Below are 19,029 nucleotides of genomic sequence, written 5' to 3'. Positions count from 1 at the left end.
GACCTGGAAGAGATTTCTGGAGGCATCACATGCAGAAATGCCATTTGCAGCAAATCTGTCTCTTGACTTCTGCGAAGCTGAACTTTCTTCCTGAGACTTTCTTCTTCCTCTAATGCATTTTGCTTCCCCTGTTACAGTGCTGAATGTGCCTGCCAGCAGCACTCTGGGTCCTGAGTCCCCTGCTCTTAAGGGCTGAGCAGCACACTCTGGGCTTGAACACAGAGTGCACCTGGCAAACTGTTTCTTTGCCCTCATATAGAAAAATGCCACATCCCTCAGCAGTCACTGGTCATCGCCATAGCTGGTCTCTTTCCAACCTCTTCACTTCATTCTCTGCTCACTTCACACTGTGAGCTGACATGCCGTCAGTCAAATAATTCTTTGTGCCATTAAGCACTTGTCAGTTTACATATTTCTTACTCAGTACCTACAGCAAATTAAAAGCTTAGCTTCTGATTCTTCCTATACATAATTTCCTCTTTTTGCAGCAAAAAGGTTTCATACCTTTCCTTTTGCCACAGATCAGCATAGCTTTATATCCCACATGCATTCATCTCTCTTCTCTTGTGAATGATCATTTGTCTGGATTTGTCCAGGTAAGTGTTTTAGATTTGATGGGTTCTTAATTAATAGATTTCTTAATTAATAGTCCTATCGAAAGTTTCATTTGGGATGCTATTTTATCACAGAATGTACCCATGGAAAAGGGGGAGCATCGGATCTTCTTATTTTCCTAGTGTCTGTGAAGGTGCTAGGGATTTATGCATTCTGATCACTAAGGCTGGGACGCAGGAGAGACGGGACCCAGCTCTGGTGTCAGATCATGTAACTGTTCAGGAGGCACATTGCCCGGTACCCGATGGCATGTGTACAGTTTGTCCCCAGAATTTCCCACATCCCTTGACATGCTGACCAAATGTGGTCATCTTTTGCCCAGGAATGTTTAAATCTCCCCCCTTCTCTCGTCCTCTTCTTGGCTGGCCTGAAGATATGCCTCAGTCACAAGGGCTCCCTCATCATGCTCTCATACCAAGGAATGCTTTCAAGGCAGGGGGGAGCTTATTTTTGAAAGTGGTTTTCCTTTTCAGCATCCACCATTTCTGTCTTTGTGCCAGGCTAGTGGTGAATGTTTTAAGGAGTTCCCAGAGGGAACTTTTAGGAAATGGCTTGTTCTATTTGCAGAAATTCTTAGCGTTTATAAAACTTGCATATGCAAACTTGTTGTCATGCCCCTGTCAATATACTCCCACTGTGTAAAGAGATTGTTTTTCTTTCTCTTTCTCTCTCCCTCCCCCTTCCCCATGGGTTTCCTATTTTAGCCCCTGTGCATCTACTTGCACTCTTGTGCTCTTTCTGCATCATTGCTGCCTCCTACTTCAAACAGCTACTGAAATAATTGTGGGTGGTTTAACTATTTAAAGAACTATTCTTAGATTCATATTTCAATTGATTGATAAGTCATCAGTTAGACATTAGTGCTGGTAACAAATACACTGGTATTGTAAAAAGTAGACTTTGGTTTTGTACATTTATTGGGATTTTAGACTATGGATGCCCTACGCTGGTGTGATTAAACCTCCCCAATCCCTGAAGTAGAAGGCTGGGATAAAAATCTTCCGTGTTCATACAATTTGTTCATTTTTTCGGCATTTTGAGATGCAGCAGCAAAGCAGAATTTATTTCCTTTGAAGGAATCGGTACATGTTATCAAAGATACTGTTTTTTATCAGAAACAGAGGGAATAGTGATATTTTTATACAGGTGTGGGATGTCAGATCTTGGAATTATGATGTTGGGATTAAGGAGGTATTCTAGTTCCCAGTTTGGTTCTGGTGGGGTATTAATAGCAAAAGCTGCAAAGTATTAGTCTTGGAGGCTAGCTTTCACTGCTATCTGAAATCAGGACTTCTAAGGCCTACATCTGAGACTTCTGGTAACAGAGGAACCTGAAAGTCCGTACAGCCCTGTGATAGCGGAGTGGCTGGGTGACAGTTGAGCTTAGTCTGACCTCAGCCTTGCATCCTGCCTGAGTGCAAATCAGCACCTGAACAGATTGCCATTAGCTGAAGGCAGCTCTTGTGGGAAGAACAAAAAGTACCAATTTACATTTGCAGTGGAAAAAAGAAAGTCTTAAACCATGGCAATGGAAACAGACAGCAGGCTTTCTATGCAGTAATGTTTTGATGTAAGATATGCTTCCTTTTTCCCATAACTCACCTACTAGAACTGTAACTGGAAATTCTTTTTCTTACAGCCACAGTAAAAGCAGGACCAATGCATATCCCATTGCCCCCCACCCCCCTCATTTTAAACATGATAAAATGAGATCTACTTAGGCTGCAGCTACTGCTGCAGAGGTAACAGGCTGCAATGTTTCAGACTCTTGAACAAAGCTGACTATTGTATCCTGTGGATGGAGTCAGAAAAACTTCTGGTTTATTTTAACCCTTTCTCTCCCCCTGCCTCCCCCGTTTTTTGGTGGTCTTTTTTGTTTGCTTGTTTGTTTTCTTTTCTTTTTAACCATATGTCTTAATGTATCTGTTCCCATAAGCATTTATACCCCATTATGTATAGGATCAGTGAGAAGATTCTGGGAAAGTCACTAAATGATTGCTTGGTTTATAGCACCAATTTAATGAGTACACAAAAAGACTCGAATATTTTACTTCCTCCAGCTTCTGTTTCTGGGACACGGTAACTTCAGCATGTAGGATACCCAACACTCCGTTGAAGACTTGCAACTCCTCTCTCTGTGCAGCTGAACACAGCATTAGGCACTGGTGCCTTGAGCAGTTCATCCTCCTGTTGCCTGCCTCAGAGGGATGCCCCTCCTGCCCTGCCTTTGCAATAGGTTTGCTGTGGACTCTCTCTTTCAACCACAGCATCTGGTTTACAGCTCTCGTGTGGCCCAGTCCATGTGCAAACTGTGTCAAAACCAACCAGCACTTGTAGACCGAACAAGGAAGAGGAGAGACTTGAATGTCCTCTCTTGGGCTGTTGCTGTGCTGGCATGGACCCTAAGGAAGGGTAATTTAAGTCATTCTTGTACGGAATAAAAGGAAATTCTGACCTGATGTTGTCTCAGGGAAGAACATAGGAAGAATAATAAAGCTGAAAGGGTTGAAAATACTTAATGTTAATTGGCAAAGGAAGGAACAGATCTAGCTCTTCCAGTTTAAGGATTCTAGTAATACTTAGCAGAAAACAGGAGTGAGGATGTTTACTTTTTTAAAAAGAAGTTTTTATTCAAGAACTTCTGTACAGAGGTTATTGTACAATTGGCTTAGTTCCAACTGCAAGATGTTTAATTATGTATTGGACTTCACTATGGACGGGTACCATATTGTATTGCAGCTGTAGCATCTGCTGTTTTTGCTGAAAATTAGATAGTAAGACTCACTCAGGATTGTGATGCTCTCAGGCAGAGTCCATAAACTTACTCATAAACCATAACACACTTTTTTTTATTTGTGTCACATCACAAGAGCAAAGCTCGGTTATTTTTCAACAGTTTCCCTTTTTCAGACTGCATACTTGCTGATGCTTTATATATTTAACTGTTTCCTAGGAGGAAAACACTGCCAGTAGTGGAACAGATTCCCTAACCAGCAGAGAGATTCCACGGAGCAGGTCAGAGGGAACTTTGATTGATGTGGATGACCGGACCCCTGCAGCCAGCTACAGTATGTCTGTTTGACTATTTTCTGTACTAAGGCTCTCCACCTCAAGTCTTTATTTCTGCAAAACAGTAGTGTCAGGAGTGATAACTCCTACGTACACCCCTGTACACTTTTTTTTTTAATTGCTTGTGTTTTGCACTACTCAGGTCACTGTAAGGTGTCCCTGGACTCAGAACACAAGGGATTGTCACAAGGTCCCCTAGGAGAAACTTACTACCGTATGAAAGAAGTTCCTCTGTCCCCTGCCATAGCAAACATGGGTCAGGCAGGTTGGGAGGAAGGGCTGGAATCATTACATGAATAAATGCTATTTAGGGTATGCTTACTGGGGGTCAAGATGGGGAAGAGAAGTAGAAATTCTCAGCCCAACTACGTTAATTGAGGGTTTTAAGAACCAGGAAGGCCAGCTAAGTTTGGAGTTAGCCCGGTTAAAAGTTGGGAGGCTCTGCAAAGTTTATTTAATCTCATTGCTAGTTTAACCCAGAAGTTAAGAAAACATTCCCCTTCACAAGGTAGGCCTTCTCTTAGCCTTTGTCCAGTAGCAGATGTGAGTGACGTAAAGTCTGGCACTTGCTGTATGAGTTGGGAAGCAGGAATTATTTCCTCACTAACTTCCTGCACCCCAGTAATCTGTGCTGTTACCTTGGCATGAGAAAGCATCCAGCCTAATGACTCAGGCTCTGCCAGAGTTTTCTGCTCAGACTTTTCCTGTAGAAACATGCCCTTTAGGATGGGGAAAAAACCCCAAACCCCTAACATTTCTTTTGGGATTAAAGAATTTATTTTTTAACAGATAATAATGATCTGACTGTAATAGCATCAAAGGGCAAGGAAAACTTTTGGCCTGCAGGCAGGAGCAAAAGGACTTTGCAGCTGGTGCTATGCAGCCCATCCCCATCTAGTGGCTCTGACCAAGGCTGGGTGCCCAAGGGGGAGGAGGCTGTCCCTGGGCTCGCTGCCTTTGGGCTCACTCCCCCCCAACCCCAGCACCTCACCTGGAAGGCTCTTGTCAGGACAGTGCTAGAGCCTTGCAGAGGGGCAGCTGGGAAGCAGGTAAATTCCACTTTGGTTCTTCCAAATTGGGATTTTTCAGGAACTGTGGAAAAAGTCATAGTTTTGGCTTTTTGTCACAATTCATGACAAATGAAACGAACAAAAAGTACTAACATCTTGGTTGTTTTTTTTTAAATATATCTTTTTGTGGCTGAATACACTGTCATTTTTGCAATTGAGCTATAATTAGTAACCTTGGAAATGGAAGGTACTATAGAAAGTGTAATAATGAAGGATATAGATATGCTGAAAGAATAGAAATGCTGAATTTTCCCTCTAACATTAAAATTCTTCACAAGGATGTACAAAGAAATGATGGTATAACCTCTGCATATAGAAAAATAATGGGAGACTGGAGTAATAGAAACCCTTGGCACAAGAAGTTGCAGATACTTTGTTGCAAGGAGTGTGAGTCTTAACCTATAAACCAGTTTCTGTGAACAGTTATTAACATAAAATATAAGGACACCTTGTCTTCAGAACAGGTAGACGTTACTGTTAATAATGACAATTTTTATTAGAAATCATATATAAATATTACTTATACAACCCTATTTGTCTATTTAAATGCAATCTCAGAAAAATCAGCATTTTTCTTGCCAAATTTCAAATTGTACAAGACCTCATAAATTATACCAATCAGTTTTTTTAATGGAAAGCTAGTATAACAAATTCCACACACTGAGATAAATTGTAAGAGTACTGTTATCAATGAAATGCATGTGCACTAGCATGAAAAGGAATCCTGAATAATACATTTATCTGTGCTGTCTACAGTGAAAAATGAAACAGTAATTGTTTAATTTTTGCGGAGAGTTAGACACAAAGGAAAGAAATCCATGGCATTTTGTAAGAGGCCAAGGATTACTGGAATGTAAGGGTTTAAACCTTGTGGGATCTTAGCGCATGCCAATTAACAGTTGTAAGAGTTGATGATGATCAGTGCTTCAAAGAAGACTCTTTACATCCTTCAGCACCGACTTGTTAGACTCTTTCTATTAACAAGATTCTTAAAGCCACTTAGAAATCAATATTGATACACTCTAAAAACCTGAATGAGAAATATATAAATGATCTATATGTATTTTAGGAGGATAAATTTAGTCACCTGTGAATTTAACAGACTATCAGTTGGAAATTAATGGAATGTCTCAAATCTCCATGCTTTAGGAAATGCTTCTGTTTTTTTCTTTTAAACAGATGTCAATGAAAGTAAATCGGATTTGGATATTGACTGGCCTGATGTATTCAGACACGCCCATGCTGTTTCCAAGACTAATCCTTTCTGGAATGAACTGTCAGCCTCCAACCCTTTTGTACATGACATAGCTGCCTCAAATAGAAATGAAAATAAAAAATACCTTTCGATCTTAAAAGAAAAACCCTATTTGTTCTCTAAAGTTTCTAGCAACAGTGATTCTTTGGCTTCCTCGGGTGATGAGCTAGATATTGATTGTCTTTTAAGAAAGACTTCAGCAAGAAGATCTGGACGATCCAAGAGTGTCTCTGACTTCCTGGATATTGTTGATAACCAAAGATTTAATCCTCGCAAGACAATACCTCAAAAAACTGTAGCTTCAGACATGACATGGCTTCAAAGTGACCGTGAAGCTTACAAAGTGGCTTGGTTGAGTCACCGACAACTCACCCGATCTTGTCTAGATTTAGAAGCCATGAGCCATAGTCCTGGATGGGCACAAACACAAGCTGCAGACATTCATGTAGTTTGTAAAATGAATCATGAAGGGGGTTCAGTACAGCTACCTGACTCGGACATCAACATTCATGTCCCTGTGGGTCATGTATTACCTGGGGAATTCCAAGAAGTTGGTTTAAAGGCTATCCTTAACCCTCCATCATCGTTTAACAATGAGCTGTCTAGCACCATAAGTCCTCTGATAGAACTTACACTGAGCAACCTCAACACAAGGGAAGCCATTTTCCTCGAGGTGAAAGTTGCAGCTAAAGTGAAGAATGATCCACTCAGCCAAGTTATGAGTGATATAGTGTGTCTTTTTAGTTTCAATAAAGAAGGGCCTTTTAAGAAGCTAGAGAATTGCTACACCTATCAAGATACCATACAAGTGAAGTTAACGGACCTAAGTCATGTGATGTATGCAGTGATTGCTGTACAAGCAAAGAAAATCCAGCCTCCAGCAACTAATGTCTGGGATTATGTTCACAGAACAGTCTCAGTTGGAATTTATGGCCCCAAATATATTCATCCATCTTTTACAGCAGTTTTTACAGTCTTTGGTCATAACTACATTCCAGGAAAACTCACAATTTGTGATATAAAAAAGGGGGGGAAAAATATGCCTCCTGTTGTCTTTCAGCTGTGGGGAAAACATACGTTTCTGCTTGAAAAGCCACAAGATCTAAACATTTCTTTGGTATCCTGTGATCCAGATTTTGAAGTGAAGATGGAAGACCAAAGCAAAAATATTAAAGAGGAGGAGCTGAAAACAGGTGAAATGGTCCGCCAACAATTCCTGTTTTCCATGCTTGGATGTAGGGAGATGCATTTCTTTGTTTTTCTTGTTCAAATTAAAGTCTTAAAAAGTAGCCAAGTAACGCAGTTCCATGTTACGACCCCTGATCCAGCTCCAAAATTAAGTGGAGTTATTAATAGGCCAAAGCACTTACAAAACCGCAAAGAAATCAAGTCTGCACCTTGGCTTTTAATACCAACAGTTAAATATCCAAAGTTTCAAGATAAAACTTTGAGTGTCAATACTTATGGAGTGGCTTTGAAAACTGTGTTACGTCAAAATAAGATAGACTATTTGCTAGAATATTTTAAAGGGGACACTATAGCACTTCTTGGTGAAGACAAAGTAAAAGCCATTGGACAAACTAAAATAAAAGAGTGGTACGTGGGAGTTCTCAGAAGAAAGATTGGTCTTGTACATTGCAAAAACATAAAAGTGATTTCCAAAGAACAAGCTATGGACACTACTGACAGTGAGCTAACAACCAGGAATCTTGTTGAACAAATTGCATTGCCATTCAAAAAACTGACTTACATCTACTCAGTAGTTCTGTCTACAGTATCAGAGAGTGTTTATGACTGGAGAGCTTTGGCTGAGGTGCTGAGATATTCACATATGTCTTTGGATAACTTTAATGAGGCACATGCTGATAAAGAGTCAGAGAGAGTTGCGCACGTTGTGAAGAGAATGAAGGAAGACTGCCATGCTAACAAAAAAAAAAGACTGTTTCTTTATGAGCTCATTGTTGTAAGTATTGCATGAACTAACTTGGTTATTAGGAATGCACCTCCTAGAAACTACTCAATAATAATGTGTGAACGTGGTCCAGCACCCTTGTAGGAATCTTTACAAACCTGAACATACTACTAAACATTGTAGGCACCTATAGGAGGAAGACACATCCAGACTCTCATAAAAAATAAATCTTTGATGAATTAATTATAAACAGTGAGTGTTCTATAAATGTTCCAGGAGCCTTGCTCATTTGGTAGGTTGACTGAGTTGACTTTTTTGGTTTTAAACAGCTATGACTGAAATAGTTTTGTCTTTTGTCATGGAAGTCATTGTGGTAAATTGCTTCCCTGAGCAGTTCACATTCCCATTGTCAAGTATTTAATAACCTTATAGTGTGGAACCTCGGTTATTTATATATATTTGTGTACCCTAAGGTGCATGTCTCAGTTAGCTTCATATGTTTAAAGCAAGAAAATCCCGACCCACATGTTGAAGGCAAGATTTTTCTATCCACACGTGACAACTTCATAGCCAATGTTGTAGTGACCTAAGGACAATATTGCATTTCAGTATATATTCTCCTGGGCCGCACTTTTAAGTCACTGGGCAATTCTATGTGATTCAGTACTGTTCAATGTGAATCAAAGTGGTTTTATTCTAAATGCTTCCAGGTAATAGGTTGCATTGTTAACTATCTTAGTTTACTTATGGATCTGTGCACAAATAGATTTGGAATTAATGATTACTCAATACTTTCCTTGGCTCTGATGGAAAAGTTTACCAGCCTGTTGAGGGACAGAAGAAAATCAAATTTTTGATATGAGAATAAAGTGCTATAAAAATGGGTGTTTAAAAGTTCACATTGTAGCCTTTCATCTAAAGTCTTTTGACTACCTGATTGTAAACCTTATCAGGGTTTACTTCTCATAACTCATCTACCCTCTTTGAAATGCTGACAGCAATTTCAGCAGGATTCAGGAAATGTCGATAGCAGTGGCCACTTACAACTCTTCAGGCTGCATTAAACTGCATGGAATAAAACTCAGCAAGTATGAAGTATAGTTTAATCTGCCATGTCTCTGTAGAAAAAGTGAAGAGGGGAGGCAATGGTGAAAATGATCCAAACTTTTAATTGAATACAGTGAAACAGAGTTCGTTACAGACTAGGCTAAAAGTGGGGCATAATTAAATTAACAAAATGTCCTGTTTTGTTGAGATGCGCATGATTTTAAGCTATGAAGTGCCAATGCAGGTCCATCTTTGTAAAGCTAGACTTAAAACTGGATATCATCTGTGTCAGTTGGGCAAAATTTAGCATTTAATTACTTTTAATATTCTATTTTTATGGTTAATAGCATTCTTAATTATTACCACAAGGCAAATTGTACAACTCAGTCTCCACTTTGCCAGAGTATAGAGGGATCTGTACTGCACGCTGTAGTCTGCTTCTCACTACTGTGCTTACCAAAAGTTCTACTGCTTGCAATGAGGATTTTTATGGAAAAATGTTTTACAATTAAATCACACAAATGTCCAATTTCTACAGAAATACTTGATACTTTATTGAAAATTGGTATCTAAAACCCAAGGAAAACTTCTGGATTTTGCTCTTGATCTTTCACTAAAAATGTGAATGTTTTCAACGGAACATTCTGCTGTTAATTCAAGGAGAAGAAAAAAACAACAATCCACCTATTTTTCTCATTAGCCCTTATCCAAACAAATGAAGAAAGGAGAATGCAACATATCTGCATCTCAGGGTTTCACTCCTGGAACCATTTTAATTTGTTTGTTATTAAATGCTTGTTTGGTGTGGGGGAGGAAAGAGTTTTATGCTTGCATTTCTGCTTAATGGTCAGCAAATTATCAGTTCTGTGGGAGGAGTAAATCAAAAGGTGCTGGTCAGTGTAATCAATGATTTTTCAGAAGAGCAGCAAAGGACCACACCTTAGTATAATGCTGCTCTCAATTTTTTCATGTTGTACATTTAAGATGCTAAATTTGATGTCCCAAATATTTTTGTTGGAGAAGCATATTTTCCTTCAGGATCTGTCAGTTTGGCAGGATCCATTTGACACTGGAATGCTGAAGCAGCTGAATGCCAGCTTAATTTCTTCTGAAACTTATGGGCAGTTTTCCTATGAAACTGTTGGCAACATCTTTTCCTAGGAAAAAAAGTTACGTATTTGTAAGAACACAAGGCAGACAAAAGGCCTTCCTCCCTGCTTTGAAATACAGAATAGTGCTATAAAAACAAATGATAATGCTCTGTTTGTAATTACTGGTGAAGGAATGCTAATGAAAATTATTGTTGCAGGCACTTTTGAAAATAGATTGCCAGGGATTAGTGGCGCGTCTTACCCAGGACACTATCATTTTGACTTCAGCTGTCAAGCTTGGCAAATACTGGCGGGAGCTTGCAGAGAAGCTAGCCCGACTCACAAAGCAGCAAATTGAGGCTTACGAAGTACCCCACCGAGGGAAAAATGGAGTGGTAGCTCTGGAGGTAAGGCTCTGGTGTAACAGTGTGTGCACACTTGCGCCTCAGCACACACAGCTGGGGACCGTTCTTCCTTGCTTCGTGTGGTTCTTTCCTTTTGCACTTTGGCCTCCTTATTTAATGTGTAAGCCCTTTAATGAGAGGAATTCTCACCAACTTTTGCTTGCAATGATCTAGATAGACGTTAAGGCCGGTTGTTCAGTGTTATCGTGCCAAATTAATTTGCTGTGGAGGTCCTGGTATCTGTCTTGAGCTTCAGCTCTTTACTCCCACCCCAGGGGCCACTTTCAGTCCTTATTTCCTGTCTAACTTGTTAATCTTATTCACTCCTCTGCTGTCATTTCAGACACAGTGAGCAAGACCATCCAGTCCTTGCAGGAACCACTTCAAATCACCCTCAGTACAGCTTTTGCCCTTTCCACTGAAAGGAAGCTTACCTTCACCATTAACAACGCTTTTCTGTGCCTGTGTAATATTTGTCATCATTTAGCTTAAGCAGTGTGACGAAAGGTTGGAAGCTCTGATACCAATTCCATTTCTGTCCTGTTGTGTGAACATGGCAAATCCATGTTTTAATTTCATAGTTTGTCAGGTAGGTTATGCTATTTATTCCCCTTTGTAAAGCACTGTGCTTATACAGACGTACGAGTGCTAAATAAAAGCCAAGCTGTCCTCTCAGATGTGTTTTAGTGCATATGCATCTAAGGAGGAATTTAGGTGCCTTATTATTTCTCTAGTGCCTTTTGAGGTGCCCAGAGGTACCCGTGGCATCCATGCAATGTCACATGTGCCACAAGACTTGGGGTGGGCCCTCGTCCATGCCTCTGAACCGAGGGCCAGCCTGCGCTCCTGGCACACCTTTGCCTGGGCAGCCAAGTTGCTTCCTGTGGTTTCTTACTCTTACTTAAACACTGAAGCATGCAGTAGATCCACTATTTCCCACAGAGTTATATGCTGCTGACTTCTAGGTTCCAGACTGGGGTTTACCCTGAACAGCCTCTTTTATAAGTGCTGCTGAATGATGCTCAAGCTGACCTTTCTGCCTTAAGCACATTCAGGTTTGACTGTCCCTCTGCCTGTACTATCACCCCCTGATTATTGCAGGTAATGCGCATGACCCAGCCTGAATTCCTTCTCTCTCACCTCTCAGTACCAAAGGAATCGCTATTTCCCATTCACAGGTTCACAGCCACTCAAGATAATTTTTCCCTCCCTTTTTCTTTCCCTGTAGCTGATTCTTCCTGTTCTCTGCCAAACATACCCTCCTTTCCACAGCCTGAGTCCAGTGAGTTTTTCACCTCAGTTTTATCTGCATGGTGATAGCTATCAAGAAATTTCTGCTCTAATTGTGAACCACCACCTCTTATTCCCTTTGAATGCTCTGTCCTCCTTCCCCAAACAATATTTGACCAAAATTCCACACATTTACTTACAAGGTTCTGCACAATTATCTGTCATTGCTGTTTGCAAACACTGCCTCCTCCTTTGATCTTCCTTTTCTCTTTGAGCTATTTTGTGGTTGTTTTTTTGTAATTTGTTTGGTTTGGTTTGGGTTTTCTTTTTTTTAGTTTTTCTGAGTACATTACACGTACTGGGATGAAACTTCCTCTGTAAATTTTTTTCTCATAAACCAGTCAGTTCTACTAATTCCTAGTCTACTACTCTCCTTTAGTGAAAAAATCACCCTCTTATTTTCTCTAGCTTTACACTAGTTTATTCTAATATGCTAAAGTCAAACAAAGTGTGGATGCTTGTTTATTTCCATTATTTATTTAATTTTTTTACTGTTATGCAGTGACTTGTCTAACTTCCTAGACATTTAAGCTTTCTCTGTTTTTCTGACAAACCCCCCAGCTTTCTACAGAAGGAATTACAGACCTGAACAATGTGTGACTCTACTGGTCCCAATTGGGAAATGCTTTCTCCTTTGCTAACAGACAGCACAACTAAAACAGTCTGAAAACTCTTTTTCCAGCACCATACCTATTTATTTTTATATATTAAAATAATATATAAAATATGTTTAAAATATTATTTTACATGTCTATTTCCATGAAGCCCATCTTCTGCCTCATACACCCTATTCTTTTACTTTCAGGAGTTCTTTACACTATTTTTATGATAAACCACCCACAAAATTCTCTGCCTTTCAGTGACAGCATCTGTTGCCAAAAGATAGTACAGTCAAATTCATCATAAAAGAGCCAATAATAGAGTATATTTTGCTTTTTTAAAAGAACATTCAATGAGCAATCAAAGTTTGGAATTTTGCTGTATTTTTATGTAATTTCTCAAAGCTTAGAATGGGCCCATGGGGAATTTATTGGTTTCACGTGAGCTTTGTAATAGCATTGGTCCACACAGGTGTGAGTTCAAAGCACAGTAGGTTTCTAGCACTGGTATCTCATGTGAACGCTCAGCATCCCCAGTGTCCTGTGACTCTAACCTTAAATTTCAGTACTTTCTACTGAATTTCAGTGCTTTCTTCTGAGCTCTGAACTTCTCAGTGCTCTGGTGAATTGAACCTCTACACACAGAAAGCAATATTCTGCTTATAAAGTTTTGTGTACGTTGTTCAGCAGGGATGCAGAACAAACGTAGCTAATGCAGTTTAAATTCATACCTGTGTGGAGATGCCCCCAGCACTGTTACAAGTTTGGCATTAGTCTGACTAATTTCAGAATAATTGCTCATAATCACATTTACTTAGCAGGTATAAAACCCCCCTGATTGAAACCATCTTATCCCAGCCTGGATTTTTCTAATGGAAAAACTTTCTTATTAATAGTAGTTAGCGTGAAAACAGAAAACCAAGCAAAGGTGGGGGAGTAGTAAGTTTTGACTAATTATTGAGGATTATCTGAAAACATTAATCAATTCATTACCCATCAAGGACTGTTCTACCATCGAGAGAGCTGATTGGTTGAAACATGTTTCTATTTTTAAATTTAATATTTTACTTAGTGGGAGAAATCTTCTCCCAGATGATCACAGAGGCAACCTGAGGTACATAGAATTGGTGCCTGGAGTTCTGAAGTGCTTTTTATCAGTAAATTCCAAAGCACTTTACAGAGGATATAGGTATTATTATTACCTACTCAGCAGAGGCAGTGGGAGCAGAAGGAAAACTCACGCAGCCTGAGGTGATACTTGCCCAGGATGCTGCAGTGAATTAGTATTTTGCCTGAGAATCTGCTTTGATAGAATTCAGGAATGTCAAATGCAATTCAGTTCACCCATTGCATTAGAGTATGTGGATGTGGGAAAGGACCTGCCTTAGAAACCTGTTTTGCACTGTTAGTTCAGTGTGGTAAGTGGATTATTGCTGAGTGAATCGTGCATCACTGATGACCAGGTTATAAAGCTTTTGATTCCCCCCCCCCCCCCCCCCCCCCCCCTTTTCTTTTGTCTCACGAAAAAATCAGTTGTGACAGAGTAGAAGAAAACAGAGTTTGTGTTTTAGGCGTATTTCATCCAATTGTCTGATTGCAGTGGGTCAGCCTGACCTTCAGCATAAGTCAAAGCACAGCACCTTTTTCTGCTCACTGTCTATTCACGTTCTAGTGAAGACAGAAGGCTGTACCCTGATTCTTCAAATATCCTGGTCTAACTGGAACATAAGAAAAGGAAGCAGGAGGCAGAGAAAAGGCATAGCCAGCAGCAGAGTATTGGGAAACCCAGACTTGTTGGCTACCTTGGTTATCAAGCTAAAAATAGGAATACAGAAACTTTCTGGTCTTAGCATAAATACAAACAGTAGTGAGCTGCTTTAGTTCATTAAAATATGTTGTAATATCTAGTATTTACAGTAGTACAATAACACTTTCCTTTTCAAGAAAGCCTGTATAATAAAAGGAAAGAATTCATTACTCTCCTTCTTCCCACCTACCACCAAATTACTTTTCTTTCCTCTTTTTGTAATCTTATGACTATGACTTAAGATAGACTCGCTTAAAGCGAGAAGCAGGCACCATTCGTTTTGGGTAAATGATGATACCCTTCCCTTTTGTAGATCTAAAATGAGAAACTTCACTGAAAGCATAGGGACTTTTTTATGGCTTATACTGAAGGCAGAAGCCAGACTAATCAGACTGTGAGACATGCTTCTGGGGATATGATTTTGATGGCTTTTTCTATTCGGGGATGGGGAGAAAGGCAGCAGAAGTTGAAGGAAATGTTTACAGAAACTATGACAGAATCAGTCTTGGGTTAAATGGAGAGTTCTTAGCCCAAATGTGGAGAAAATCTCAGAACTACGAGCAAAGAAATATTCCTGTTACTCAAGTCTTCAAGGGTTCAAGTAAATAAAGCTTAAATCAAGCTTCATGTTGTGTATTATTTGTAAATTAATAGGATTATATTGAGGAAATCAATTATCCTTCAGAACCAGGAAAACTGCCTTTCCATTAAAAGAGAATCTGGACTTCCTAATCACTTCTCTGTCTGTCTGTATATATGTGATATAACTTTATGCACGCATCAGTCTGTATGCTTTTATTGCTATACATAAGTGTGTTTCTGTTAAAACAGCAAATGCCAGAACCTTTTAGGAAGGTGATGAGTTTCTTTGTGGATCATTCCTACAATTTCTAACTCAATTGCTGTTTGCAAACTCTTCATTGCCAATGAGGAGTGGGAAACTAGAAAGTGGATAGCAGCCCATGTTAATTTTGGAAAAGCAGCAGCTGGGAAAACAATCTTCTTGTTTGTAAACTGAGCAAACTTACTCTGGACATCAGCACTTTGAAAGATGTAAGTCCCCTTGGTATCTGAATCATGCTGTCATAGCTTAATTAACGTCACTAGACTAATAACAAACTACACCTGCTAAGAATCTGCTCCATATTTGTTTGGCATAAAATAAACATACTGAAGTTTGAACTAAGGAGCACTGGTAACCTATCTTTTAATTTCCTTTGTTTTTTGCAGGACACTTTTAAAGTTACATGTCCTGATTTAAAAAATTTCATTATAAAAGCTTTTGTCTCTCCTGGTTATAGAGTGATTTTTTTCCTTTTTTTATTTTGAACAGAGATTTTATAGATACATCATTTTAGAATCACAAAATCATTTAGGTCAGAAAAAACCTATAAGATCATTGAAATCAGCTATTAACCCAGGACTGCCAAGTCCACCACTAAACCATGTCTCCAAGTGCCACACCTACACGTCTTTTAAATACCTCCAGGGATGGTGACTCCAACACTTCCCTGGGCACCCTGTTCCAGTGCTTGACAGCCCTTCCAGTGAAGAAATTTTTCCTAATATACAATCTAAACCTCCCTGGTTAATAAGAAACCACTCCTGCCCAAGCCTGTAGTGCAGCGTGGGGCTGGTGTGACCGAAGTGCAGGACCCGCACTCGGCCTTGTTGAACCTCACACAGTGGCCTCGGCCATCAGCCCAGCCTGCCCAGACCCCTCTGCAGAGCCTTCCTGCCCTCCAGCAGATCAGCTCTACCGCCCAGCTTGGTGTCACCTGCAAACTGACTGAGGGTGCGCTCGATCCCCTTGTCCAGATCATTGATAAAGACATTAAACAGGACTGGCCCCAGTGCTGAGCCCTGGGGAACACCGCTTGTGACCGGCCGCCAGCTGGGTTGAGCTCCATTCACCACCATTCTCTGGGCTCCGCCACCCACCCAGCTTTTAACTCAGTGTAGAGTACACCTGTCCAAGCCCTGAGCAGCCCGTTTCTCCAGGAGAATCCTGTAGGAAATGGTGTCAAAAGCTTTACTACAGTCTAGGAAGAAAACATCCACAGCCTTTCCCTCATCCACTAAGTGGGTCACCTTGTCATAGAAAGAAATCAGGTTAGTCAAACAGGACCTGTCTTTTGTAAACCCCTGCTGACTGGGCCTGATCACCTGGTTGTCCTGTACATGTCATGTGATAAGACTCAAGATGATGTACTCCATAACCTTCCCTGGCACCGAGTTCAGGCCTGCAGTTTCCCATATACTCATTTCAGCTCTTCTTGTAGGTGGGCATCACATTGGCTAACATCTGGTCAGCTGTGATCTCCCCAGTTAGCCAGGACTGCTGATAAATGATGGACAGTAGCTCAGTGAGCACTTCTGCCAGCTCCATCAGTACACTCGGGTGGATCCCATTTGGCCCCATAAGCTTGTGTGTGTCTAAGGGTGTAGCAGGTCGCTGACCATTTTCCTCTTGGATTATGGGGGCTTCATTCTGCTCCCCTTCCCTGTCTTCCAGCTCAGGGGCTGGGTACTTAGAGAACACCTGGTCTTGCTATTAAAGACTGAGGCAAAGGAGGCACTAAATACCTCAGCCTTTTCCTCACCCTTTGTCACTGTTTCCCCTCACATCCAATAAAGGATAAAGATCCTCCTTAGCCCTCCTTTTGTTGCTAATGTATTTATAGAAAGTTTTTTTTTTTATTGTGTTTTATACAACAGCCAGATTAAGTTCTGGTTGGTGTTTGACCCAACTTCCTGCTGCTGTTACTAAAAAGCATTTTTGTAAAGGTAAAGCACATGTCTAAAAGTTCCAGGCTAAGTAGAAGGACAGTAGGATGTTGATTAACAAGGCAAAAGGAAGCATCAAAAGCACAGCCAAGCTCCAAATAGGGAAACTGCAGCTGGGTATATGCATTGCAAAAATGACCAAGGGGGAAAAGTGTTTTCCTTCTGCACCCGTTTCTTGAATTATACTTTCAGACAGGGATATATTTCAACCTGGTGATAATCATCTGAGTGGATGATTTATCTTTCCATTATTTATCCTTCTAAGAATTTGAGTTTCATATAAATGAATTACATAAGGTTACTGGAGTTTTTATATCAGCATGCCTTTTATAATAAAGCGTTTCAGTGCAGCTAGGGATCAAACACTTTTCTTTTTTTTTCCCCTATGGCTTTTCTACCATTGGAAGGAATTTGCTGTTTTTTTGCTTGATAATGAGATTTCTACATCTAAATCTTTTCATTTTTTCCCCTTATTTTCAGATGATGTGGAAACCTGCATATGACTTTCTGTACACATGGGCTGCCCATTATGGAGACAGTTACAGGGATGTCTTACAAGACCTGCAATCAGCCTTGGATAAAATGAAAAACCCAGTAACAAAACATTGGCGAGAGTTAACTGGAACATTGATTCTTGTGAACTGCATGGAGGTGTTAAGGGCAAGTGCTTTCTCCAGAATGGAGGAAGAAGAATAGACTACCAATATATTTTTTTCAGAAAATCTCTTGGGTAACTGTAATGCTGATATTTGTGCTTCAGTAATGCTTGTAGAGCATGACAAAATGCAGTTTGCTTTACCTGAGTTGATGCTGGTTCTAGCCTCATGGTTCTCAGCCACAGATGGTCAGAGCTTGTTAATGGCTACTGAGTAAATAAGAAAAGAATGGGGGATTAAACTAGTGACATCAACAAAAATGACTTAAATCTTATAAGGTCGTTTCTAAAATTAACAATTTATGATTGCACTGACTTCTAGGTGGAGATAAGTTTTAAAAAAACACAGCTATGCATGTTTGAGTTCAGCCTCTTAAACATAGGTTTACATTGTTTTCAGTGAGGTATTAAAATCTAAATATTTAATACATTATTGCAATTGGTGCCCAAAAACTTCCACTCTAAGTCAACAGGTGCAGGTTAGCCTAGGAAAAAAACTTTAGGATTCTTTCATCCTCTGCTGGGACAAAACTCACAAAACAGGAATTAAACGGGCATTTGCACCTGGAAAAATAGGTGTGTGCTACTCAGTCATTCCAAAACAGCTTCTGGTGTGTTTTTTGAAAACTGGAACAGAGACAGGCAATGGTTAAAGGTGATTGATTTTGTTTGGTGTGTTGATAGAACCTAACAGGGTTTGAGTCTTTTTTTTTTGTTTTGTTTGTTTGTTTTTGTTGTTGTTGTTTTGGTTTTGTTTTGTTTAAATTCCAGCAAATATGCCTAAATTCTGCTGAGTGGAAATTCAGGAACATTCAGGAAGCCTTCTTGGTGTACACTGTCCATCCCTCTGATCATTTGCTTATTCCTACTCTGTTCTTACTAAAGAGGTAAACAGGGAAGAGTGACTTTGTAGGTAGGGCTGTAGGCAGCTCACACCTGCTTCTGTTGATCATTTTCTTCTACCTTACTGAAGAATATTGGTGATGGCCTAATTATTTTCCTGAAGAAAGGTAACAGTGGGCTGCTTTTTAGATTCATTTATTTATGGAGCAATGAATTATCATTAGTCATATGTTCTAAAAAGAACCCCACTTAGGTGCTATCAATAAAAATCTTTCAGTTACTGAGTAGCTTATTATAAATAGAAAATACAGGCTGAATAAATAGCTACAGGCTAACCAACTTTAAATACCTTTTTAACATAAGTTGTTAAATATATTTTTAGTTTAAGTGGTATATCTAAAAAGCTTAAAGCCATTTTGAGCACCTTTGATCAACATTCATTCAGAAACATCAGCAAATACTCATGACACCCAGCTGAAAAGAAAATTGGCTTCTGCCATCACTTGCAGTTGAGAAGACAAAGCCAAATTCTTTCAGGAGTACTATAAAGTAGTAGCATTTCAGTCCAGAATCTGTGCTTCCACT

At 39.8% G+C, this 19,029-nt stretch overlaps 1 protein-coding gene across 1 annotated transcript in view; it reads left to right on the top strand.

Annotated features, from left to right (window-relative positions):
• Positions 1-17,719, top strand: part of MACC1 (MET transcriptional regulator MACC1) — a 64,938-nt gene extending 47,219 nt beyond the window's left edge. The window contains exons 3-7 of the mRNA XM_005445119.3: positions 489-596; positions 3,569-3,683; positions 5,934-7,972; positions 10,278-10,466; positions 17,427-17,719. Of these exons, the coding sequence (XP_005445176.1) occupies positions 489-596; positions 3,569-3,683; positions 5,934-7,972; positions 10,278-10,466; positions 17,427-17,642 (2,667 nt within the window). The 3' untranslated portion in view covers positions 17,643-17,719. The remainder of the gene's footprint in view (positions 1-488; positions 597-3,568; positions 3,684-5,933; positions 7,973-10,277; positions 10,467-17,426) is intronic.
• Positions 17,720-19,029: the final 1,310 nt, after the last annotated feature.

This window comes from Falco cherrug, chromosome 4 (genome assembly GCF_023634085.1).
Source record: "Falco cherrug isolate bFalChe1 chromosome 4, bFalChe1.pri, whole genome shotgun sequence".
NCBI classification, from domain to species: Eukaryota; Metazoa; Chordata; class Aves; order Falconiformes; family Falconidae; genus Falco; species Falco cherrug.
This window is presented reverse-complemented; position numbering and strand designations above follow the sequence as displayed.